Genomic DNA, 26,810 nt, shown 5'->3' on the forward strand with positions numbered 1-26,810 from the left:
TGGAGTTGCAGAATTTTTGTATGATTAACATCTGAGAATAAGAAAGATAAATAATTCATTATGCTTTTAATAAATAACTAGTTTGTGTATAATTTGTAGTTGATGCCTTTTTCTATTTAAAGGAAGAATACTTGTGGAAGAGAATTCTGGTGGAACATTTTTTTTGTCAATAGAAGAACTATTTTGACTAGGTACAAGGAAAAAGTCCTTGACATTATATAAATTGAATGACTTTTAGTTGTTTTGAGGCTGAAATGTTTCAGTGAATATCCCAGAGAGGCACACTGTTTATAGCAAAGCTGAGCAATCAAATTGCAAGTGTTTCCAGAAAGTTTTTCATATGAGCTCCAGTGACCTCCAAAAGTATGTCAGATAAAAATTGTAAAGTGGCAGGTAGGGACGTTGTTAAGTGCACTACTGAAAAGTAATCACATTATTTAACTTTAATTTAAATATAATTCAGAGGCAGCTTTTATCCTGACCATCTGTAATTTTTGTCAATGTAGACCAGGGGTGCCAAACTGCCAGCCCGCGGGCCAGATGTGTCATGCGTAAGCCGCGCTCACCCCATTGCCGGCAATGGTAAAATGTTGTGCGACGTCACATGACATGAGTTTGACATGTCTGATGTAGACTTTGGCATGTTGCTTAAAGTCCAGTTCCAGACTTTGCTCTTCCCCCTCCTCCCCAAATGTTGCAAACCTCTTTATAAAATATTCCTTTGCTGCAGATATTTAATATTTCAGTTTTTTCCAGGCTATTTCAGGGTGATCTGTAATTAATATTAAATGCATTCATAATTTTTATGAATGACTCTGGCCTCTGTGAAATTAAAAGTGTGATTGTGCTCAATGGTATGAGCCCATACCTGAGATCATTTTTCTTGACAATTGATGGCCAGTTCATGCTCATGGAGCCTTTTTGGGAGGCGTTTCGTGGTCTCCCCCACATAATTGCAGTTAACTTGGTAGACCACTGATAACATTTTGCCTGCCGATAGGGGTTATTTGGGGCACTTTATTCGTGTGTGAAGGGTCTGATTAGGTCTGTGTACCACTCTGATGTTATGTGCTGATAACATTCGTGCTGCTGTTTCCGAGACGCCGTGGATGTAGGGGAGTATAGTCCAGGTGATGGTAGTTGTTCTGTCATCCGCAGCCTGTGATGCTGCTTGTGGGTGGCAACGTCAGATAAAATCAATGGGATACCCATTTTGTATGCATACTTAATAAAGGTGTGCATGCTCCTTAGATTTTCCCGTTGCTATGCTGCAGTGTGTGTTAATTCTGTTCAAGAGTGTGCATATGCAGCTCATTTTGTGGGCAATAGGGTGGTTGCTGTCATTGTGGAGTATTCTGTCGGTGTGCGTGGCTTTGCGATAAACGCTGGTGGTAAGCGTGCCATTATGCTCACGACGAATCAGTATGTCTAGGAAGGGTAGGGTGTTGTTAACTTCTTCTTCTGCCATAAATTGGATGTCAGGATAGATGGAATTTTGCTTTTCCATGAAAGCTGTTTTGTCACGGCACTTGATGACGACAAACGTGTTGTCCAGATACCTGGACCAAAATTTGGGCTTGTAGTCGCTCATTGCCATAAGTTCTAACTTCTGCAAAACCGCCTTGGCAATTATTCCCAAGATGGGAGATCCCATCGGTGTGCCCTTAATTTGTTCATATGTGGAGTCGCTGAACGTGAAGTATGTTTTTAGGCAGAAATTGAGAAGCTGTATATAATCTTCTGAGTTCAGTAAACCAGGAAACTGTGGTTCCTCATCCTATAGCACCTCTCTCATGACCGATACGGCCAGATCTTGGGGAATGGATGTGAACAATGATATCACATCGAACAGCACCATGACCTCATCATTCTCTATCATCAATGTTTTTTGCCTTTGCAAAGTCTTTGGCTGATTTTACAGTGGTAGAGGTGTTATCCACCAGGTGTTGGAGCCGTGTACTCAGCCACTTTGCCAGCCCAAATGTTGGGGTGCCTTTGAGTGATACAATAGGACGCAGAGGGACACCTGTTTTGTGTATTTGGGGTAGTCCATAAATGCGTGCTGTGGCTGAGTCCCTGGGTCAGATCATTCTTAAGTCCTCGTGAATCTTCCCCTGTCTGTTACGTTTGTCGGCTGCCTTGTTGATTTGATTCCTGAGTGTTATCATGGGGTCTTTATTGACCACCCGGTAGGAGTCTTCATCACTGAGTAAGGTCTGGATTTTCTGGTTATACTCCAGTGTGTCTATAACTACAGTGGCTCTACCTTTATCGGCCGTCAGGATCATGATTGAGTTGTCCCTGCGTAATTCTTGGATGGCCTTCTCCTCGGATCTTAACAAGGTGTAGCCACATCTCTGGTTAATGGAATTCTTTGTTTCTTCATTGGTTTCAATTCTAAAAATTGCTGACTCTAAAGCTGACGCAAAATCAATGGGTTTAGCATCCATTGAGTTGATGACAGAACAACTACCATCACCTGGGCTACACTCCCCTACATCTACGGTGTCACGTAGGATGACTGAAAGGATGAACTAACGACCCCTCCGAACGTACAGGGGAATAGAGGATTGTAACCTCTCATCAACGGGCACATCATTACTGCAAGAGATAATGAGGAGTCAGACTGGACCCATGGACAGCAGGAGAGGAATGACTGGCCGAGACGGCAGCAGCGCATACAGAAGTGTCAGACGAACTGCAAGATGATTGCACGCGGCAAGATGAGCACTCCTGGTGGGTGGGGCGAGTGGAGAGAGGCAGAGCGCCCAAACTCAAACAGACGTCACGGAGTCCGACATAAATAGGAACAATGCAATTGATTATGAGAGGGCGGGGGCTGAACAGACCCGTAACAGCTCATTAGCTAAACTACTGGCTTTGCAGAGACTATAAGAACGTGTTTCGCAATCCTGGCTTACACTCTGACGATGTCAGCAGGCGCTGATGAAAGCTCAGTTTAATAAATATACACACATACGTACATACAAACATACATGCATACTTCACAATCCAGTAAACATTTTGGAGGCAATTATTTCAATACCCTTCTGTGTCTCCAGTCTTGCCCTTAATAAAATAGTGAGCTTAGATGTAGAAACCAAATAATGAATTAATATCTATAATTTATGGATGAATATGACCATATTTTCTCAAGTTCTAAGGACCTTAAACCTTCTTAATAATCTGACATCCAGATGCAAGGGTGAAATTGAAGAGAAAATGCTTTAGCGAGGTCTTCCCTTCTATTGTAAAATAAATAGGGCTATCATCAAGCAAATCATGTGGTTAATAGCCAGACAGAACTTGATATCTGCCCTGCAAATTATTGGACATTTTGTAACTGTTGTAATAGACAAAAATGCTGCCAGTTTTAAAAGTATTTTAGCTATTCAGTCTTCTCCCTACTTCAGAGTATTAATCCAATATTCCTTCAATGGTAGTGGAAGTCAGATTTAGGAATATCTTCCACAGTGCTGGAATCTATACTTGCGATTCAGGGGTTCATTGAAAGATTGGTTCATGTCTTCTCTTATTGTACTTCATTCTTATAAAATTGCAATAAAGTATTGCCTTTGATTAGGAATATTCCTGGACAACCTGAAGAATTTTATATTAGTTATGTTTAGGATGACCAAACACCATCTTGCAGTTTCCTGTTGTTGTTTTTTCAGATTACTTTGTCAGACTAGAATAAGGTTATGTTAGTTCAAAGTTTCCTATTCATAGTATCTTATATTATAAATCATTGATGCTGTTCAATATTGCTGTCTTGTGTTTTTGTCTTTGGCTGTAATAAAACGCATCAGGTAAAGTTGCAGATGATCTGCTGATTTGGAAATGGTAGAATTTAGACCCTGATGTCATTTTTGCCTGAATCCTTCATTTCCTTAGACTCCATCCTAAGTAATGTTTGCTGATTATATATTTTTTATGAAGACTTTTTAAATATGTCTTTAGATCAGGCTTGAATCTGCTAGTCTCTACAATTTTCCTGGCAACTTTTTCAGAAGTGGTTTGCCTTTGCCTTCTTACTAAGGCTAAGACAGAATGACTGCTCAAGGTCTCCCAGTTGGCTGCGTACCCAAGGTAGATCTTAGAACCTACATTTCCCAGTTGCTAGCCTTATGACTTAACCAACAGACAGGCTCTCTTCGACACATATATGGTCAATTATTTTGCCAAAATTATTCTCAGCTTTTAAAAGAAGCTAATCCTTCACCGTGGTATATTAAATATTTATGATCAACTGTTAATTCCATTACTCTTCATTCCTCATTGTTCTACTCTTTTGATTACATAGGCACCTATTTGGTTGCAGGAGCTATTTTTAACAGCTGTATTGTTGAACTAAGTAACTGCTACGTTAATGAAGTTGAAGAACTACTAAGTAGTAAGAAAGGTAAGTCATTTAGAGGTAATACTGATTTTAGTTGTCCTGTGGACTTTGCTTTCCTTTGAAGATCAGGAGATTGGGAGTTTAATCATTGCTGTATATGATAAATATTTACTATTTTTGGTCAGATATTAATCTTTATTAAATGAGGTAGATGTTAAACATACTAACTAGAGTCAACATTATATCGAGCTTTAGTGCTTGAAGGACAACTTGTTGGTAACACTTTGTAAGTAACCCTTGTTGTTTGTGTTCTTGAGGCACATTCAATTCTCTATGTAGCCTTAACTCTTTTTCCTTAGCTTGGTCTTAATCTAAACGTGGTGTCTAAATTCAAAAATGTAGGGCTTTCTTGAAGCTGGAAAAAAAATAGGGATGTTTGTTAGCAAATACAAAATAACTGAAGGGGAAATTATTTGAACAAAAAGGCTTTAGTTTTTAACAAATAGTAATTCTTTTCTAATGGTTGGCAATATCCTTTTAAGTATTATTAAAACTGCAATAAATAAATTATACCCTTCAGAATTAACAAAGCTATTACATTGACTTTTTAAATGGGGGAGATATTTGGTTTTAAAAGAACCTAACTTGGATTTCCCCCCAAAATATTGGCTACAATTCCCATCATTTCCAGTTTTAGAATGATCCAAGTTATAATCAATACTTTGAAACATGTAAGTTTGAGAATACTTGTTAGACCTTATAGGACAATATCAAGCTACTAGTTGAACTTTTAGTTGTTTTCAAAGATAATCCTGTGCTCTATCTGTACTCTAATCTATTTCTTTTTCTTATTTATTGGATTTATATCATGTCTTTATGCCAGAAAAAAATAATGTTTAAATGTTTAAAAGTAATTTTTAATCTTTTTAAAGTATTCTTCTTTACCCTGAAATTTTCTGCAAAGGTTGTATTTCAGGCTATTCACTTATATTTATTGCAAAAGATTTCTCTAGCCTGTCACTACAATGAAAAATAGCTGGTAATAAATCACCAAAACCTAAAGGGATGGTCCTTTCCAATAGTGTCAACGTCACAGGGGGGTGTTAAAATAATCAGGCCATAAAACAAGTGAAATGCCTTAAATCTAGGAGTGGTGTTCCAATCCTGTAAAAAAATAGCTCAAGTTAATTAACATGCCTTTGTTGTAACCCAAAAGAATGTAGCAGGGATTTTAAGATTTTAAATTTAAAATTCCCACCATTGTTTTCTGCCACAAAAAGTTATAAAACTTTGCAGTCTTTTCATTCTTTGCCCCTTGTAAAAAAAAGTGCAGTCAGGATATTTAATGTTTTTTTTCTTTGATACATACAGTATCAAACTTTGCAGTCTTTTCATTCTTTGCCCCTTGTAAAAAAAAAGTGCAGTCAGGATATTTAAAGTCCAAAATTTCTGTCACTAAGTGAAACAGTTAAGTGAGTTTTGCTCCATTTTATTGCCACAGCTGTTAAGTGAATCACTTCAGTTGTTAACACAGTTGTTAAGTGAATCTGGCTTACCCAGTGACTTAGCTTGTCAGAAGGTCACAAAAGGTGTGATCACATCACCCAGGGACACTGCAACCATCATAAATACGAGCCAGTTGCTAAGCATCCAGATTTTGATCACATGACCATGGGGATGCTGCAATGGTTGTAAGTGGGAAAAATGGTCATAAGTTACCTTTTCATGCCATTGTAAGTTTGAATGGTCATTAAATGAACTGTTGTAAGTCGAATGCTACCTGTAATGGCTGTAAGTAATGGCTCTCCAGCTTCCAGAGGTTAAGTCAGTGTGAAGCAGAAGGAGGTTGGCATATTGGTTGCAATCTCTTATGATGTAAGTTTTGTTCTAGTGTTTAACTTGCTCTTTACTAGGGCTGAAAAAAACCTATGTCACCTTGATGAATTTTATATATTTATTGGTAGACAGGAGTCTCTAAAGCAGGCATGTCAAATTGCCAGCCCTTGGGCCGGATGCGTCACGCCGAAACCATGCCCACCCCATTGCCGGCAATGGGGAAAAAGTCCCGATACATCACGCGATGTCACACGATGTCATGAGTTTGACACGCCTGCTCTAAAGTGACATAGATTATTGCAAAATTCTGCTATTCAGCCACAGATTCTGTTTGAATACTGTATATTTGTGAGGACTGAGATGAATAAGTGGGCTTAAGCTTCAGTCATGACTGTTTACTTGCTTTTTCTTGCTGTATTTGATTGCATTCTGGTCTAAGAGCTGAATAATTTTAGATATAATTTTACATATAATACAGATATATTTTAAATTATATTTTATAAAATACTTCTTTGTTTAATTTAAAATAGAGGGGAGATGTGTTTGCCAGCTCTTTCGTTACAAAAATGTTTTATTCATAAATATATGATTCTGTCCTGTTCTTGTTTGGAGAGAGATTCAAGCATGTAAATCTATTTCCAACTGTCATACTCTTAAAAAGGGTTAAATGGTGGTTGTTTTATGAAAAAAAAAATGAGTCTTTGTTTAATTCTGCATGATTGTCCTTGAATTACTTATTATTGAACAATAGTGCTTGGCAAGTATAATACACATAGTACCTTTTTAATGCTTCTTAACTGGAGATTATCAGAGATTAATCCAAAGTGTTTTGTATTCATAGCTTCTTTTAGAGGTGGACTGATTTGGTTTGTTTATTTTTGCTTTCCAATCAGCAGAATAAATACAAAATTGGTTCTTTGTTCTCATAGCATTTAAACATAAAATTTAGTCTGATAGTGAATTTGAGTGCTAGTAGAATTTTAGCCAGAAAAAGGCTGTTAGTGGTCAGTCCAATATTAAAGTTAGGGGAAGTTGAATTGTTTTTATGGACTATTTTGTACAGGTAGTCCTCAATTTATTATCTCAATTGAGCCCAAAATCTCTATTGCTAAGTGAGACATTTGTTAATACCTCATTTTACAACCTTTCTTGTCACAGTTGTTAAGTGGATCACTGTAGTTGTTAAGTTAGTAATAAAGTTGATAAGTGAGTCTAGCTTTTCCATTGGCTTTACTCGTCAGAAGGTCACAAAAAGTGATCAAATGACCCTGGGATTCTACAACAGTCATAAATATGAGTTAGTTGCCAAGCATCCAAACTTTGATCACGTGACCATGGGGATGCTGCAATGGTTGTAAGTGTGAAAATCAGTCATAAGTTACTTTTTGCAGTGCCATTGTAACTTTGAATGGTCACTAAATGACCTGCTGTAAATCAAGGATTATCTGTGTCTCATAGTACCTGGGAAGAGATGCAGTACTTTTACTCACATTTCTGATTAACTGAATTCCAATACTGCATCCAAACCCTAAATTTGGAGATAAAGTAAGCATCTTATAAAGATGTCTTTGCCAGAATGAAATCATTCCCATCCTATTTACACCTTTTAATCATTTTAGATTGCTCTTCCTTCCAGCTTCATGATTCATTTTTGCTGTCAGTTGATTTATGAGAAAAACCCATAGCCATAACACATGTATTAATGTTAACCTCCAACGTGTCTCTAGAAACATTAAATCTTTACAGTACTGTAGTTTGTTTATATTCTCTTCAGCATTGACTGTGCTTCCATGGCTAGTGATAGTGCGGTATTGAAGGTTGCTGGGAAGGGTGACTTGTGTCAACTGGCAGCTAACTCTTGAACCTGAATGCTGGAAGGGGTTGGATTACACTATATAAAACAAAGGCTTAGAAGTACAGCACAAAACTTTGGTCACCGTTATCATGGCTGCATCAAGATTTTCAAGAAAATGCCAGGAATTTCAAGTTTGCTTTTTGGTGATATTCTTTCTAAGGAATTTAACATCACCTTGACTTCTGAGAGCAAGATCGAATAGAAAAGAGCATTAAATATCCAATTTTGAATATCCAAGAAGTTCAATCCAGGATTATCCCATGGTGCAACTTGCTATGTGTTCCACATGATTTTGATAGAAATGCAGACATTAAAGATTTTGTAGCTCACTAGCTTTTTTGTTTGTGTGCTTTCAGGATTTGATGTTTGTGTGAAAAAGGAAACTAAATGTTGTGCTGTTTTATAATACCACAGTATTATACGTGCCCATGACAAATGGCAGGATAGTTGAAATAAACAGATTTGCAATCTACAGTTTTTGTAACAGAGACTATAAAGGAGAGAGGAAAGGGAGAGAACACTAACAAGGAGACTGCTTAAGGGAAAAAAGTTCAAAGGAATTAAGGCTACTATCTTAAATTCTGTTGCAGAATAAAGCATATTGAAAGCTCTGTCTTCTGATAGCGATCTCTACTGAGTAAAATCTTCCAAGAAAAGGAAGTCTTGAGTGGGAGAGATATGTATGGTTTAATTAAACATTGTTGGTTTATAAGAAAGATTCACTTTTCATTGCAGAGTGATGAATGGAAATTCTTTTTGTCATTAGCTGGGCAAATGGGAACTACCTTGAATGTTTGTCTGGGTATCACTTGCATTAGGCTTGTACAACAGCTTCTGAGATACTGGGTGTAGAGTTTGCATATAGGTGCATTTTTGCAACAAAAGGGTAATTTTATTGTATAGTCTGTACTGTATTTTAAAGGTGAGGGAATAGGGAGGAGTTCTGGCATTACAAGCTCTGATATCTAATAATTTAAATTATCTGACAATTACTTTTCTTTGATAATTAAGCTTTGAGTATAGTTGCTACGGTAGATAGTAATTTAAGATAACATTACTGAAGTGCTGTATGCAAAATGGGACATATTTTTAAAAAGAAGTAGTCATTAAAAAACTACCTTTCAGTTAGATTTTTGAAATCATATTTGGAAATATCTGTCACAATTATATACAATTTGTGGCATGGAAATATTTGAACTGTCATTTTAGTGATTCCAGTGATCTTAGAGTTGGAGACCTTCCTATGAAATTATGGGTATTATTAATATTGATGCCTTTCCTGTAAGGATTTTAGACCACACCTATAGAGGACTGTTGCATCAAGACAGAAGGGACTGTTTAGTGAATCTGGAATCTGTGTTTCCATCACTCCAGTCCTTGCTCTGTGCTGTTACCCATATCACATTGTGTTGCAAATATTTTCAGAGATCATGTTTTTGAAACTGTATTTGTATTTATTTGCAGAGTATGTCTTTGCAATATTCAGTGTAGAATTTTTTTATAACAGCTGAAGAAAACACCAGTACTTCATCAGGTTCACCTAATATACATTGATTCCCATACATTCTCTACAGCAGGGGTGTCAAACTGCCGGTCTGCAGGCTGGACGCATCACCAGGAAATTGTGCCCACCCCATTGCCGGCAATGGAGAAAAACCTCTGATACGTTGCGCAACATCATGTGACGTCACGTGTTTGACATGTCTGCTCTACAGGAATTAGAAATATGTGTGAAACAAAATAAAAGAGACATCTCCATGAATAGAAAAATTATATTTCATGTCTGTTACAGCAGTGGTCATCTTGGTCTTGATTTAAAACATAATCTTAACATAATTCTAATTCTGTCCTTTTACAGATCTGTTCATCTTGATGCTTATGGAGAATTTTTGCTTGAGGCCTATCTTTGAATCTTCCAAGAACTTACCTTAACAAGGAAGAGGATTGGTGATTCTTCACAGATCCTGGAATTTAGCAGCTGGCTTCTGGAGATAACATCCTATATAACAGTGATTGTTGTACGGTTCCATTTTGTACCTTTTATCTGGCTTCAGCTTGTCTAGTTCAGGGTTCCCCAACCCCCGGTCTGCGGACCGGTACCGGGCCGTGGCATGCCAGCAACTGGTCTGCACAAATAAGCAAAGGCCCATCTGTGGGATGCAGGCAGCACACAAAACCATGCACTCTCTGGTCCATGGAAAAACCTTTCTCCATGGAACTGGTCCCTGGTGCCCAAAAGGTTGGGAACCTCTGGTCTAGTTCTCAAATTAGGGTTGAGAAACTTTTTAGAATAAGAGCATATTTGAAAATTTGAAAACGTTATGGGCAGACTCATTATGTGCCATATTGAGGGGTTTACCTGTGCCAAAAATTGTTTATGTGTTTTGGAAAACATCTTTTTACCCAAAGGCACTGTGGTGAGATGACTGCAGCATTTTCAATAAACATTTGCCTATTGTACCTAGGGGCATTCTCATAAATAAATATAATCCCAGTATTCTTTTTTAATTACATGAGTTTGAAAAAAAACACAAAAATCCAGCTGGAGCAGTGAATCTTATAAGTATCAAGTGAGATATCCATAAGCACTGTGTTGCCTAATTCTGTTATAAATCTGTACTCTTTTTAAATAACTTTATTAAAATAAATTGTCCAGTCACTTGCTCCTGATTTTAGAAGGATGTTACCATTGTGCTCAGAAATACCTTTCTTGGCGACCTGTAGAGTTTTTATCCTGTTTTACATTTTTCTAAAGAAGGACACTTAAAAAGTATAATTCTGAGGGTCAGCATCATGCTATACCCTAGTACAGTGATGGCAAACCTTTTAGAGACCGAATGCCCAAACTACAACCCAAACAACTTATTTATCGCAAAGTGCCAGGGCCGCATCAGCATTGTGGTGTCCTCAGGGGGGGCATGGGGGTGTGGCCCACTGGGTGGGCATGGCCCACTGGGTGGGTATGGCTGTGGTTGTCATGGCAGACTGGGTGGACGTGGCTGGGGTGGGCATGGCCACCTCGATGTTGCTGATGGGGGGGACGTCTGTGAGGGCCGGGCAGAGTTGGGAGACATCCAAGGGGTCTCTGGTGGGTGGGGTGGTGGGAAGGAGGACCAGCATACAGGGAGTGCAGAATTATTAGGCAAATGAGTATTTTGACCACATCATCCTCTTTATGCATGTTGTCTTACTCCAAGCTGTATAGGCTCGAAAGCCTACTACCAATTAAGCATATTAGGTGATGTGCATCTCTGTAATGAGAAGGGGTGTGGTCTAATGACATCAACACCCTGTATCAGGTGTGCATAATTATTAGGCAACTTCCTTTCCTTTGGCAAAATGGGTCAAAAGAAGGACTTGACAGGCTCAGAAAAGTCAAAAATAGTGAGATATCTTGCAGAGGGATGCAGCACTCTTAAAATTGCAAAGCTTCTGAAGCGTGATCATCGAACAATCAAGCGTTTCATTCAAAATAGTCAACAGGGTTGCAAGAAGCGTGTGGAGAAACCAAGGCGCAAAATAACTGCCCATGAACTGAGAAAAGTCAAGCGTGCAGCTGCCAAGATGCCACTTGCCACCAGTTTGGCCATATTTCAGAGCTGCAACATCACTGGAGTGCCCAAAAGCACAAGGTGTGCAATACTCAGAGACATGGCCAAGGTAAGAAAGGCTGAAAGACGACCACCACTGAACAAGACACACAAGCTGAAACGTCAAGACTGGGCCAAGAAATATCTCAAGACTGATTTTTCTAAGGTTTTATGGACTGATGAAATGAGAGTGAGTCTTGATGGGCCAGATGGATGGGCCCGTGGCTGGATTGGTAAAGGGCAGAGAGCTCCAGTCCGACTCAGACGCCAGCAAGGTGGAGGTGGAGTACTGGTTTGGGCTGGTATCATCAAAGATGAGCTTGTGGGGCCTTTTCGGGTTGAGGATGGAGTCAAGCTCAACTCCCAGTCCTACTGCCAGTTTCTGGAAGACACCTTCTTCAAGCAGTGGTACAGGAAGAAGTCTGCATCCTTCAAGAAAAACATGATTTTCATGCAGGACAATGCTCCATCACACGCGTCCAAGTACTCCACAGCGTGGCTGGCAAGAAAGGGTATAAAAGAAGGAAATCTAATGACATGGCCTCCTTGTTCACCTGATCTGAACCCCATTGAGAACCTGTGGTCCATCATCAAATGTGAGATTTACAAGGAGGGAAAACAGTACACCTCTCTGAACAGTGTCTGGGAGGCTGTGGTTGCTGCTGCATGCAATGTTGATGGTGAACAGATCAAAACACTGACAGAATCCATGGATGGCAGGCTTTTGAGTGTCCTTGCAAAGAAAGGTGGCTATATTGGTCACTGATTTGTTTTTGTTATGTTTTTGAATGTCAGAAATGTATATTTGTGAATGTTGAGATGTTATATTGGTTTCACTGGTAAAAATAAATAATTGAAATGGGTATATGTTTGTTTTTTGTTAAGTTGCCTAATAATTATGCACAGTAATAGTCACCTGCACACACAGATATCCCCCTAAAATAGCTATAACTAAAAACAAACTAAAAACTACTTCCAAAAATATTCAGCTTTGATATTAATGAGTTTTTTGGGTTCATTGAGAACATGGTTGTTGTTCAATAATAAAATTAATCCTCACAAATACAACTTGCCTACTAATTCTGCACTCCCTGTAGATGGGGGGAGGCATGCAATCCTAGCTGGGATCTGGTTTTCCCTGCCCTGGCTTGTTGGGGGGTGGGCGTGCTCTAGCACCTCTACTTGAGCTTGCTGACCACTTTGCCTCCTTTGTGCTGGGTGGGGCTTCCTCTTTGGGCGACGGCAGTGGCCTAATGGACCTGCGCAAGCTGCTGGCAGTGGCGGTGAGCATGCCCACAGAGAGGGCTCTGAGTGCCGCCTCTGGCACACGTGCCATAAGTTCGCCACCACTGTCCTAGTAGCTTAGAAAATAAAAATGGTGGATGATTTGAGCACAGTATTGTGCTCAGAAGTATACCATTTGCCTGTGAAAGCTTAGAGTAACCTGGGGTGATAGTGTCCTGTAGATTTGGAAGGCTGTGCTCAGATAAATTAGTACTTTGAGACTTGTTAGTCTCCAACTGCTGTTATTTTGATATTGGGTGGGTCTTCATGGAAAGCATTTTGCAACAGTGCTCATGACACACTCTTAACATTCTAAATGTACCCTTAAAAGATGGAAACTAATTTAGATAATTCTGATACATAGTGCCTAGAAAACAAAAGGTTAGAAACATGTTTAAGTAATATTTAATTATTAAAGGTGATATAAGCCAATCAACTGTTTCATACCTATAGTATTTATTAAATGTATATACTGCCTATCTCACTATTAAAGCAACTCAGTGTGTGAAATAGATAACTGAAATCTCTAAAAATGTATATACTCTTGCATCCTCCCACAGAAATCAGGAAGCAAGTTAAACTTCATTTTTTCCTTCTTAAGATGTTTATTATCTCTTTTATTTAACTTTTTATAGATGTTATGTAAAAATTGTATGTGTCTCACTTAAGTATCAGTAAATTGATCTGAACTTTTTGATGCCTTTATGAATACATTGAAATGCCAGTATGAATATAGGAAACAGTGCAGCAGAATTTAAGGAAGTGTGTAAAATAAACGATAACTGTTATTGATCTTATTTAAGAGGTATGAATTGTGAAAGAAGGGCTTTTGATCCCAACTTTAATTGAGGACAAAGTATGTGTGGTTTGAATTCAAATTTATTTTTATGAGCAAGTAAGTCCTCATGTCTCTCTTTTTATTGCCTTCCTCTCTGTCAAATATTGAGATTTTTGGAAATAATTTAGAATACAACTTGGCAAACAAAAGGAAAAATGTCATAAATGACCTCCTTTATTTTGTATATGAAGACATAATTTTAGGATCCAACTATGTATGTGTGTAGGGACGCAGTGGCTCAGTGGGTTAGGACGCTGAGCTTGTTGATCAGAAGGTCGGCAGTTTGGCGGGTCAAATCCTGAGTGCCGCGTAGCAGAGTGAGCGCCTGTTACTCGTCCCAGCTTCTGCCAACCTAGCAGTTTGAAAGCACGTAAAAAATGCAAGTAGAAAAATAGGGACCACTACGGTGGGAAGGTAACAGCGTTCCGTGCGCCTTTGGCATCTAGTCATGCTGGCCACATGACCACGGAGACGTCCTCAGACAAACGCTGGCTCTTCGGCTTTGAAACGGAGATGAGCACCGGCCCCTAGAGTCAGAAACGACTAGCACGCATGTGTTGCTGAACCTTTACCTTTACCTTTATGTATGTGTGTATGTACATTGCTGCCTTAAAGTTGCCAACATAAAATTTTTGATATGTATTTCTGAATAAGTTGATAAGTTTGCCATCTATTTGTATGTAATTTGGGGATGAGTAACAGTCCAACAATTATTTTTTATTTTTAGATCTTCATATGATGATTTTTTTACCATGGCAAATGACACTTTGGAAGGTTTTCATGAAGTGAATCTAGCTTCCCCCACTACTCCAGATCTTTTAGAAGTGCATGAATCTAAAACTTCTGAAGAACCTACCTCACCTACCATAATTTACCGGCTTCATCCCTCAGCTGTGTGCTCCTTACCTATTCAGCCAAGTGTTCTGAATGTGACTGATCTTCCTACACAACCTGTCTACTCATCTGCTAGGCACCTAAATTGTGCAGAAACACCAGGTATCAGGTTGGTTGTAAAAAAACTTCTTTTTAAAAATATGTTCTATTGATTTTTAACATATACCTTAATATTTGGTAAACGTGTTGTCTGAGTTAATGTTTAAAAAATATCAATTTCTATAATTCTATAGTCCATATGATTACATGATTTCCTCTTCTTCCAATAATATTCTCTTTTGCCAACCATATATTAATACAATTCTTATTTAAATAAATGACAAGTATAGCCATTTTTCTCGTGTTTCTGCAAGTAATAATCACATCAGCATAAAGCTTTTCATTGGTCATCTTGATTGCCTCATCATAAGTCCTGTTTACATTTTTATTTAAATTTGTTTTCCCCACAATATTCAAAACTTTTCTTACTGGTTAAGATTTTCTTAAAATTACTTACACTTAAATATTTAAGTCTTTTTTCTCATACAAGCCATTACATTGTATATTTTTCATATTTTTTTAAAAAAGAGCAAAAAAAAAGAAAAAAAGAAAAAAACATTTCTTTTATATAAACCATCCCAACATTTTTATATTTCTCATGTCAAAAAACCAAACACAAAAGAAAAAAATAAAGAAGGCATACTATATTACTTTAGGGGCTCATCCCTCTTAAACTAATCTTCATTTATATTTAAAATCTTTCTATTTCTTTAACCATATTCAAACAATGTTTAATTTTTAAATACTCCCTCTGGTAATTTCCATCATCCAATTTCTTAATTCTCACTTTAGCCTTTTTTTTTTTTGCCCAACATCTTTTCTGTTCAATATGTTTCGGTGAGTCAGAGAGTTTTCCCATAATCTTATAAATGTTGTTACAGGTACAAAAGGCTAAACAGGTAAGATGTTTTTATAGGAAGCTTTTGCCCTTTCGTGTTCATTGAAAATATTTTCCTTTTTGTCTTTCTTGATTTTATTTATTTTTGTTTCTCAAGATCTCGTAATTCTCCTGGCAAAACCCATTTTACCAATTTTTTCTTGTCCCCAAACTTATTTTGTAATCTTAAAGTATAGATTGTCTTTTCCATATCCAGAGTTTCTTGTAATTTTTTTTCCATCTGGGTTAAGTCATATTTCCTTGTATTGTTAAATCTTGAAACCTCTCTCTTCTGTCTTGTACTCAGTTGTCTGTTTTTTCTGCTCACTCTCTATTTTTATTTTCTGAGAATTTTTATTTTGTAAAATTAAATTGGAGATGTATTCATTTATGTTTTCAAGGTTATGTTTAATTTCCTTGGGGTTTGAGATTATTGTTGTTTGAATTAATTGCAACATAGTATAGATCTCCTTTTGGAAAGTATTTATTTTTTCTTGGTATAGTCTTTTTGCAGATCTCCGGCTTTCCATGATAGCCAAAAATCAAAGTTTTTCTTTCTCTGCAGACAGCTTTAGAGTCACAGTTGAGTTAGTATTTGTAATCCAGAAAGGTCAATTCTCTCTCTCTCTTTTTTTAGAGTTTATAATTCTCACTTTGTAGAAAGCCCAAGATGTTTTCTTTTTTCTTTTTGTTATTAAGACATTGCAGGTCACCAAATTTATCTTTTCTGGGGCCTTGCCAGTCTCTGTATTAAAGCAGCTGTTGTTGTATATTTTCATCCACCACTAAATGTCAGCACCAGTTTTTTCAGTAATAGACATTTACTTCTATTTTCATGATATAAAAAGTAAATCTTAACAGATTCCACCAATTTCAAACTTAGCCAAATTAAATCTTATAGTCTTTTCATTTCAATATATTTTTATTCCCCCTAAAAGGTTTAATTTGCCACTTCCGTCTGTAGTAGGGTAGGGCAAAAGACCTCCTTCTCACTTTCAGAGGCTTTTTGCTTCTTGGGGTTTTTCTTTTTCTTTTTCCAGGAAATCAATTTCCAAATAGGAGAGAGACAATCACTGTTCTTACCCAGTTCCAAACACGTTTACAGTCAGCTTGAAGTAGTACTTTTGGACTTCGGTTGCTTGTAGCTTGGGCTAGACTCGGAAGTCAAGCTAGCCTCTTCTCCTGCCCATTTCTGGAGGGCTTTTCCCAAACTGATCGGATTGACTGCCATCTCTCCGCAATCGGCGGGACTTCTCCCCTTCTATGTTGCCTCTACTGGGCAACTTCAGGCCCATTTAGGGTTCCTGGCAGGCAAAAATCAGCCGTAGGGAGCAGAGCCCCGCAATCCCTCAGCTGTTCTGCTACCGCGCATAACCGGAAGTCATAAAAAACTTTTATTGATAATTAATTAATCATTTTGTGTTACCTGTGAAAGCCTTCGAGTCTTTTTTTAAAAATGCAGTCCATGTGTAATATTACTTTTTAAAAATACACTCTTTTCTTACAGCATCAATGTCACAGAAACTGTATCATGTTCTACCTCAGGAAGCTATGGTGGGAAGGACAACTGTAGCGCAGAGAGAGAATTTTTGCAGGGTGCAACAGTAACAGACTTTTCTGAAGGAAGAGATGACGTTTTTGGGCTGAGCACAGATAGTCTCTCTCGTCTGCGAAGCCCATCAGTATTGGAAGTTAGAGAGAAAGGCTATGAAAGACTTAAAGAGGAACTTGCTAAAGCTCAAAGGGTAAGAATAATGCATATAATGCTATTTCTGTGTAAGGGCAGAATATTGGTGCTGAGATAAAACATTCCAAATCCTGGCAATTCTTTTTTTCCCCCTTTTTTTTCTACCTTTTCTGCCCCCTCTCCCTTTTCATTGTATACCAACAAAATATTACACTGCCCTTTAGATAGCTTCCAAGCTACTTCACTGTTTATTGAAAAATAATGTTATATTGTGGATGTCTGGGGAAACTATGATGAATTGAAGATGGCTCTGAGGTGAGCAGAGTTGTCAAGTGTGGTGGACTGAGAAAACTCTTGAGAGTGGAGAAAGTCTCCATCTTTGCCTAAGCCATGGCTTTGAGTGTTCAGATGGACACTGGGTTTGCATACTTTCTTTTTTAATCACTTTTAATTATTAATGGCCTTTGAATATTAAGAACCTGCAAATTGGCAAGTTGCAGTATACCAGGTAAGTCTTCCTCAGTCCTTAGTGAAATATGTTTTATGCAAATGACTTTAAAAACTCTTTTGGACTAAGCAAAAAAGTGATTACAAACTAATTTTTGAATGTCAAAGATGGACTAAGGGGGAAGAATTTGAAATAAGATTTTGAAATTAATTATAAGAATCTCTCATTTAGTTTAGGAATGTAGTTTAGGAAAAATGTAGTTTAGGGGAAAAAATGAACCTTCGGAAATTAAGTATAAGAAATTTTTCTATAGGAAAATATTGTTGATCAGAATAATATATAAGATGGGACATTGAAGGTTAAACACTAGAGGGACCCAGAAAGAATTAAAAGTTTATCATTAAAGTTCCAAATTCATCTGAATAATTTGAATTTAAGGATATTTGGGACTAATATACTCAGAAGTTATTTTTAAGACTTATTAACAAGACTGAGACTGATTTGAATGTGGATTTAAAAATGGCAGATTATAACAGTGATACAGATAAAGATTTTACAAGGAATATAGATAAAAAACTCAGCTGGTGTCTTAATACTTAAAAGATATACAGAAATAACAAACCAGAAAATGACTTGTTATACCATTTTTAGTTTGGATTTAGAAAAAAAATGTGTTAAATCTGAGGAGACACAGAGAAAATTGAAAGAAATCATGGAATCTATTCAAAGGAAATAAAGATTAAGACTGTAAAAATTAAAATAAACATAAAATGGGGTTATCTGACCAAGGTTAAAATGTACATTTCTGGTAATGCTTAATGGATTTTTGCTGATCAGAACTGAATGACGAGGCTCTAAAACTTTGTTTATAAATAAGACATAAGATAGAGGAAGAAGAGATCCTTTGTTGTATTTTTAGGGAAAGTGATAAGGTACTGTGTTAAAGGACAGGAATATACAGCTAGTTTATTTATTGTTATTTCTGGTAACTCTTAATGGACCTTTGTTGGCTAGAATTATATGACGAAAATCTATTTATAAATAAAAGATGAGACATGGCATGAAGAATGCTTATGTTGCAGCATTAAAGAAAATGATAAGCTACTGAAATTGTACTTGTCACGATGAAAGGAGAAGTTATTTTTTTAATATATCTTTTTTCTTGAATGTGATTTTTCCCCCTTTTTTGTACTTCTTTTTCCTTTCACTTTACTGTTATATTTTTTTAGTTTGTATTAGCTTTATCTTTGTAATTGTAAACTTTTAAAAAAATACTATTAAAAATTACATTGCTATTAAACATTTTTCAATACTAAAATACCAAAAATAATGATCAAAAATGGTCAATCTGATAAAACTGCTGTAAGTATTGCATTTTTTGTGTGTTATTTAGGCCTGTATTGTGTAAGCATTTTAACATTCAGATGGAATCTGCCTTCTGTAATTCAAATCCAATATTCTGTGTTGTGCCTTATAGAATTAAAAAAAAGAGATCTTGACTACCTTCTGTACTAAATCATTTTTTATATTTTAAGAGCACCATTGTATCCCACCTCACTCATTATTTCTCAGAGATAAAATACCCAGTTCCTTCTATCTATTTTCAGAAGTTTAGTTTTGCTAATTGCTGATTGTATTGTATTTTTACTGTATTTGCCCTGTACACCGCCCTGAGTCCTTCGGGAGAAGGGTGGTATAGAAATTAATAATAATAATAATAATAATAATAATAATAATAATAATAATAATAATAATAATAATAATAATAATAATAATAAAAAGTGCAGTGCCAAGAACTGGACCCAGTGCCTAAAGCAGAACTGAGTGGAATAACTACTAACTGTCCTTTACAATTATACTTGTGTTGGTGCACCTTAAAATTGTATTTGCCTTCTTAATAGCCACATCACATTGCTGGCTCATATTCAATCTTTTAGTTTGCAGGTACAATTACTGCTAAGCTTGTAAGCCGCCCTGAGTCTTCGGAGAAGGGCGGGATATAAATGGAATTAAAAAAAAAAAGTCAGATATTCTTTCTCTCTTCTTACATTTGTATATTTGATTTCTGTTTCCCAGGTGAAAAACTGGGAAAAACTTGATTGCTTTCTATAATCTATTAAAAGTGTTTGAAATCTTTATTTTCTGGAGCAGACATGTCAAACTTGTGACGTCACGGGACAGTTTTGCCATTGCCGGCAATGGGGTGGGCGCGGCTTCCACGTGACATGTCCGGCCTGTGGGCCGGCAGTTTGACACCCCTGTTCTAGAGCATTAATTAGTATTAATCCTACTCAGTACATATTTGCAAATCTAGGATGCTTTCCCTCTGCTTATCATCCAAATAATATAAATATTGAAAGGTTGAAGCCCAAGGATCAATCATTGTGACCACCTATTAAGTACCTTTGTACTGTTTGATGAACCATTGATGAGATCCTCCTGTCTAAGAGACTGAGCAGTTTTTGAGCTAGCTCTGTTTCCACTAAATTACCCTGCCACCCAACCTATATTTTAACTAGCTTGCTTATTAATAGGTCATGGGGTAGTTTCTCAAATGTGAAGTAAAGGGGGGGTTACATTTGTAGAATTCCATACAACAAACAAAAAGCAAATAGCATTTCATTGAAATTTACAACATGGGGTCAACTATAGAAAATTGTTATTTAACGTGAAGCTGAGCAGGGGTTTTATGTACATCTTAAAATTTGGGTGTAATAGGATACATCTGGGAAACAGTGAAGATTTTTTGTTGTATTCTGTCTGTAGATAGATATCCACAATAAAGATGATACTTCTGCTATAGAATAACTAACAGTATTTTTTAAAATTTGAATATGTTTTGCATAAGACTACCAAGAAATTGTGTTATATGTTTCTTTCCAAGCTTTCTAGATGATAATTACTTGTTCAGCTCAAACTATATATTCTGCCTTTTTCTAGAAAAGGTTATTATTTTAGAAGTATGATCTTGATGCTGCTTGTTCCTTTCTGCAGTCTACACCCCAGTGTTTTACAACCTGTGGTATGCGTACCACTGGTGATACTTCGGTACCTGGCAGGTGGTACGTGTATGATGGGTTGAAAAGCACTGTTAAAAAAATGTTTATAAAAAAGTGTAACAGCGGCAATGCCGTACAGGCCTCTGGAAGAGTCAGCTGGAGCTGTGGTGTTGCTGGGGATCTGCTGGGCTCCCAGGATCGCTGCGGGGCTCCAGCTGATTGGCGCTTCTGGAAGCTGTGCACAGCCTCAGGGAAAGGCGTTATCTGCAGCTACACCAAAGAGAAAAGGAAGAGAGGAGAGAGGAAAGGAAGTGGCAGAGAGGAGAGGATATAAAAGGAGCTTTTGGAGGGAAAGGGAGAAAAAAACCCGACGGGGAAAGAGAAGGGGACAGAGAAAGAGACGAAGAAGAGGAGAAGCAGAGACATCACCCTGTAAAGCAGAGACATCACCCTGTCAACAAAAGTGCGTATAGTCAAGGCTATGGTCTTCCCAGTTGCAATGTATGGCAGTGAAAGCTGGACCATAAGAAAGGCTGAGCGCCAAAGAATTGAAGCCTTTGAACTATGGTGCTGGAGAAGACTCCTGCGAGTCCCTTGGACTGCAAGGCGATCAAACCGGTCAGTCCTAGAGGAGATCAACCCTGACTGCTCTTTAGAAGGCCAGATCCTGAAGCTAAAACTCAAATACTTTGGCCACCTAATGAGAAGGAAGGACTCACTGGAGAAGAGCCTAATGCTGGGAAAGATTGAGGGCAAGAGAAGAAGGGGACGACAGAGGATGAGGTGGCTGGATGGAGTCACTGAAGCAGTAGGCGTGAGCCTAGATGGACTCCAGAGGATGGCAGAGGACAGGAAGGCCTGGAGGAACATTGTCCATAGGGTCGCGATGGGTCGGACACGACTTCGCAACTAACAACAACAGAGGAGTGGCTTCTTTTAGACAAGCAGAGGGAGAGAAGGGGATAGAATAGTGCAATGATTAATGTCAGAGAAACAAGCGCAAGTTTCCCTTAAAAGTATGGTAAGTGGGTGAGCAGATAGTCCTCAATCTATGATCACAATTGAGCCCAAAATTTATGTTGCTAATGAAAAATTTGTTAAATGAGTTTTGTCCCATTTTATGACTTTTCTTGCCACATTTGTTAAGTGAATCACTGCCATTGTTAATTAGTAATATAATTGTTAAGTGAATCTGGTTTCCCAATGACTTTGCTTGTCAGAAGGTTGCAAAAGTCTACCTGTACTTCACTTTTTTTCCCTTTTTTTCCTTTTTTTTGGTCAAGTTTTTGACATCTTGTTAGGCGACTGGTAGTACTCGAATATTGCCGTATCCTAAAAGTGATACAATCTGTGAAAAGGTTGAAAAGCTCTGCTGTACACTATGCACTGTATTTAACTGATTTGAATTCGATGAAGTGCCTAATGGGTACTTCTCCAGTATAGCATCACTTGGCCTATTTTTCTCTCTCTTAAATGATACATGAAGAGGGTTGGGTACCCTATAGATACATATGAAGAACAAGAAATAGTCCTTTCATTATTTTTTCTTTCTCCTTTTTTGCTGTGAGCTTTATTACTATTATCAGAATTAGCTTGAAGAAAATTAGTCCAGCTGTTTTCCCCCAGAAAATGGCCTTGTCTTGCTTTCTTAGCTTTATTTGTCTTCAGAATGATTGCTACTTTATAATTCTGCTAAAATATAATATTTCTATATCTCTTTAGAGACTGATTCAGAAATGCTGAGAATACTGTTGCATATTGCAGTACTGATTGCAGTGGCTTGATTTTCACCTACAGAGATCCTTTCTGTTCTGGGATCTTGCAGCCATTGCCTTGATTTACCTTTCTTAATATTTACTGCCCCCTAGTGCTGTACATTATCTTTAACACTTGTTAAAGTCTAAAGCAGGGCTTTTCAACCTTGTACCACTTTCAGGATATGGCAACATCAGAGTACAACCAGTCGCCTAGCAAGGTGTCAAAAACTTGATGACCAAAAAAAAAGGAAAAAAGTGATGAAGTATAGGTAGTCCTTGACTTACAACAGTTCGCTTAATGACTGTTCGAAGTTACAATGGCCCTGAAAAAAGTGCCCCCCAAGCCACAGCCGAGCAAGACACCTGCCTGCCTGCCCGGCGGCGCTCTTCCTCCTGTCCGATGTTTCCATTGTTGTGAGCATTTCTGTTGAGGATTGGCAGCGGGGGTGGGGTGGGGTTGGTTTTTATTCCCCTCATCTGCTGGGTGGCTGCAGCAGGTTTGGGTCACTTCACATGACCCTGGGACACTGTGACTGTCATAAATATGAATCAGTTGCCAAGCATCTGAACGTAAATTACAAGACCCTGGAGATGCTGCAACATTCCAGCTGATCGGCGCTTCTTCTGGGCTCAGAAGCACCAGGATCAGCGCCGAGCTCCAGCTGGAGCCTGGCACTGATCCTGGCGCTTCCGCTGAGCCCTGACAGCCTTGCAGCTCCAGCCGTCTCGCTCAGGCTTGTGCGGTGCTGCCCCTCCCCCGCTACCACTTTTCTAGGATGGTCGCGTACCACCTGTCAGGTGCCAATGTACCACAGGTGGTACCCGTACCACTGGTTGAAAAGGCCTGGTCTAAAGCAGACATGCCAAACTTGCGACATCATGTGATGTCATGCAATGTATCGGGACTGTTTTGCCAATGCTGGCAATGGGGTGGGTGCGGCTTCCGTGTGACACGTCTGGCTAATGGGTCAGCAGTTTGACATCCCTGGTCTAAAGGATTCACACTTTGGTTCTTAAATAGAAATTTGTTTTTAGTTAACCAAGTTTTGTATTCAGATTTGGCTACAGATATGGCAGATTTACGGGTTTTGTGAAATGTAATTTGTGTGTACAGGTTCCACAGATTTAGTTGTCCCACCAGTTCAGAAAAATGTTTTTAATAACAGGCAAAAAATTAAAGAATGTGACAATTGCACTTCAACTTGTGGACACTATGTTATCTACCATATAACATGGACCAGGGATCTTATTGAGGTCATGTTACATCTCTATATCCCTGATGTCCTTATGTTTTCATTTTTCCATTTTTTGTTCAGTTACTGCAGCTATTTGTCTTTCGATATTTCTTGAAATTTCTGGCTATGGGATAGGGTTGTTATTCAGGTATTCAATAGATAAGCAGGTCATTAGGGTTCATTCAGTCCTTAGAATCTCAGTATAATTTGGGAAAAGGCCTCTCTAAATTTCAGTGATACTGTGCTAGACGAATGACAAAAGAACTTGACATAGTTCTGAAAATAGCAGGAAAATATTTTATTGGAATGCTTGGACTAAAAAAGGATTAATGCTTTAAATTAGTTGATTTTTAATGGTGATTTTAACAATTTTGAGATATTACTTTTTGAATTTTAGTTTCCTTCAATGTACACTTGCTGAATATACAACTATATTAGTATATATAGCTGAAACATTCCCTAACTGAATAATATAGTTAAGATAGTATAGCAGTCTTTGAGTATCTGCAATATTGACTTCTTTAAGAAACATTTTCCTTGCATGAAAACCTACCATTTAATTTTATAATGTATTAAAAGATGAAATTAAAATATTAGTTATACCTTGATTTGTGGAAGGAAGAATTGGAATATTCAATTTTGGGAAATCAGTGGTCCAGGTGGTAAAAAATTGAAATACACTGCTTATGATCTAAAAATGAAATTAATTCATCAGAAAATAACTTTTCAGATTTATTTGACCCATACAAGAATGTTTTAAAAGTGAGGGAAATTAATTTCTTATTTTGAATGATACAAGCAATTTAACTTAACGTGATTTGGTCTTGTTCTTTTATTGCTTTATTTTGGTTTCAGATTTTAACATATATGTTAATATAACTCTAGAAAGATACAGTTAATAATCCCAATATGATATTGAACTATGTTTCTTAAGTAAAAAGCTTACTTCTTAAACTCACCCACTTATGATATGAGCCCAAGAGAGTAGTGTAGATAAAGGAGTGAAGAAGATAGAACTTTCATCTATTGTTGTCTTTGTTTTATTTTGCATAAAAATGGATTCTATGCATTTTGATTAGTTATAAAAAAAACAGGTCCCTGAATAAAATGTACTTGCCTGCCAAGTTGCAAATAATATGAATCTAACTTCCATATTGTTTTGAGTTTGCAAGTTAAGTCTTGTCAGTTATATCAAAATAACATTTTTTCCATAGGAGCTGAAACTAAAAGATGAAGAATGTGAGAGGCTTTCCAAAGTACGTGATCAACTTGGCCAGGAACTGGAAGAACTCACTGCTAGCCTGTTTGAGGTTTGTTTGAATACTATGGTATAGTATACTCTAGGAATGATATGGCTAATTTCATGAAAGCTTTAACTTTTCCCCCCAAAATGGCAAATTTGGAAATTGTTTGTGCTTCTGAACATTGCATATTCAAACATTGCATATTCAGGAATAGCCAACACTCCAGAAGATAGGCTTAAGATACAGGAGGATCTGGACAGACTTGAACACTGGGCGCTATCTAACAAAATGAAATTCAATGGTGAAAAAAGTAAGGTTCTACACTTAGGCGAGAAAAACCAAATGTACAGGTATAGTATAGGTGGTACCGTGCTCAATAGTAGTGACTGTAAGAGTGATCTTGGAGTTCTAGTGGACAATCACTTAAATATGAACCAGCAATGTCAAAAAAGCCAACACAATGCTAGACTGCATTAACAGAGGGATAGAATCAAGATCACGTGAAGTGTTAATACCACTTTATAATGCCTTGGTAAGGCCACACTTGGAATACTGCATCCAGTTTTGGTCACCACGATGTAAAAAAGATGAGACTCTACAAAAAGTACAGAGAAGAGCAACAAAGATGACTAGGGAACTGGAGGCTAAAACATATAAGGAACGGTTGCTGGAATTGGCTCAGTGGGTTAGGACACTGAGCTTGTCGATCAGATGGTCGGCAGTTTGGTGGGTCGAATCCTGAGTGCCGCGTAACTGAGCACCTGTTACTCGTCCCAGCTTCTGCCAACCTAGCAGTTCGAAAGCATGTAAAAATGCAAGTAGAAAAATAGGGACTACGGTGGGAAGGTAACAGCGCTCTGTGCGCCTTTGGCATCTAGTCATGCCGGCCACATGATCACAGAGACGTCCTCGGACAAGCACTGGCTCTTCGGCTTTGAAACGGAGATGAACACTGGCCGCTAGAGTTGGAAACGACTAGCACGCATGTGTGGGGAAACCTTTACCTAGTTTAATGAAGAGAAGGGCGAGGGGTGACCTGATAGCAGTATTCCAATATCTCAGGTTGCCACATAGAAGAGGGAGTCAAGCTATTCTCCAAAGCACCTGATGGCAAGACAAGAAGCAATGGATGGAAATTAACCAAAGAGAGAAGCAATCTGGAACTAAGGAGAAACTTCCTGACTGTTAGAACAATTAACCAGTGAAACAACCTGCCTTCAGAAGCAGAGAATGCTCCAACACTGGAATTTTTTAAGAAGAGACTGGACAGCCATTTGTCTGAAATGGTGTAGGATTTCCTGCCTGAGCAGGGGGTTGGACTAGATGACCTCCAAGGTCCCTTCCAACTTTATTATTATTATTATTATAAAATGAAGAAAATTTCTCCATAGCTTAGATGATGTTATTCAAATTTATGTTTTTGATTTTAGAATGATATTCTCATAGTTAGCTTCTCAATGGTAACTGAGTCTAAGTGATTGTTTAAATTTGCTTAGATTCATTTTTCCAATTACTGTGCTATACTTCATTAATTTTAAGGCATGGGTAATGTTCCTAAAAGTGCACTATAAGTTTTTCAGAAGTTATGTCATCACAATTGCAATCACCCAAAAGATCTAAAATCTTATTTTTGTCTAATGCTTCTAATAAAAGTAAAATAAGAGAGAATTTTAAAAATGAATATATTGGGTCCTATTTTACACATATAGTGTAAACCTGTGTGAAGTAATTATACCACGTAAGCTTTGTTTTCAATAGGAAGCTCATAAGATGGTGAGAGAAGCTAACATAAAGCAGGCCACAGCAGAAAAACAGTTGAAAGAAGCACAAGGAAAGGTGAGTTCTAATTCTTGATATTATAGCCAGTATTTACAAAATTTGTCTCTTT

At 37.7% G+C, this 26,810-nt stretch overlaps 1 protein-coding gene across 7 annotated transcripts in view; it reads left to right on the forward strand.

The window, feature by feature from the left end:
- The window catches only part of RAB3IP (RAB3A interacting protein), a 40,983-nt gene that overhangs the window by 4,507 nt on the left and 9,666 nt on the right, over positions 1-26,810 (forward strand). For 3 of the 7 annotated variants that reach the window (XR_014026780.1, XM_081330293.1, XM_081330290.1), the window contains exons 2-6: positions 9,889-10,048; positions 14,470-14,745; positions 17,060-17,297; positions 24,893-24,988; positions 26,681-26,758. Coding sequence is in view for 6 of the 7 variants with exons in the window: in XM_081330293.1 (XP_081186419.1) it covers positions 14,495-14,745; positions 17,060-17,297; positions 24,893-24,988; positions 26,681-26,758 (663 nt within the window). In the remaining variant the exon portion in view is untranslated. Of the gene's footprint in view, positions 1-2,558; positions 2,737-4,303; positions 4,403-9,888; positions 10,049-14,469; positions 14,746-17,059; positions 17,298-24,892; positions 24,989-26,680; positions 26,759-26,810 lie in introns of those variants that run through there. The other 4 variants (XM_081330292.1, XM_081330291.1, XM_081330294.1 and 1 more) reach the window with 4 other exon arrangements.

Source organism: Vipera berus (assembly GCF_964194415.1).
Source record: "Vipera berus genome assembly, chromosome: 6".
NCBI classification, from domain to species: Eukaryota; Metazoa; Chordata; class Lepidosauria; order Squamata; family Viperidae; genus Vipera; species Vipera berus.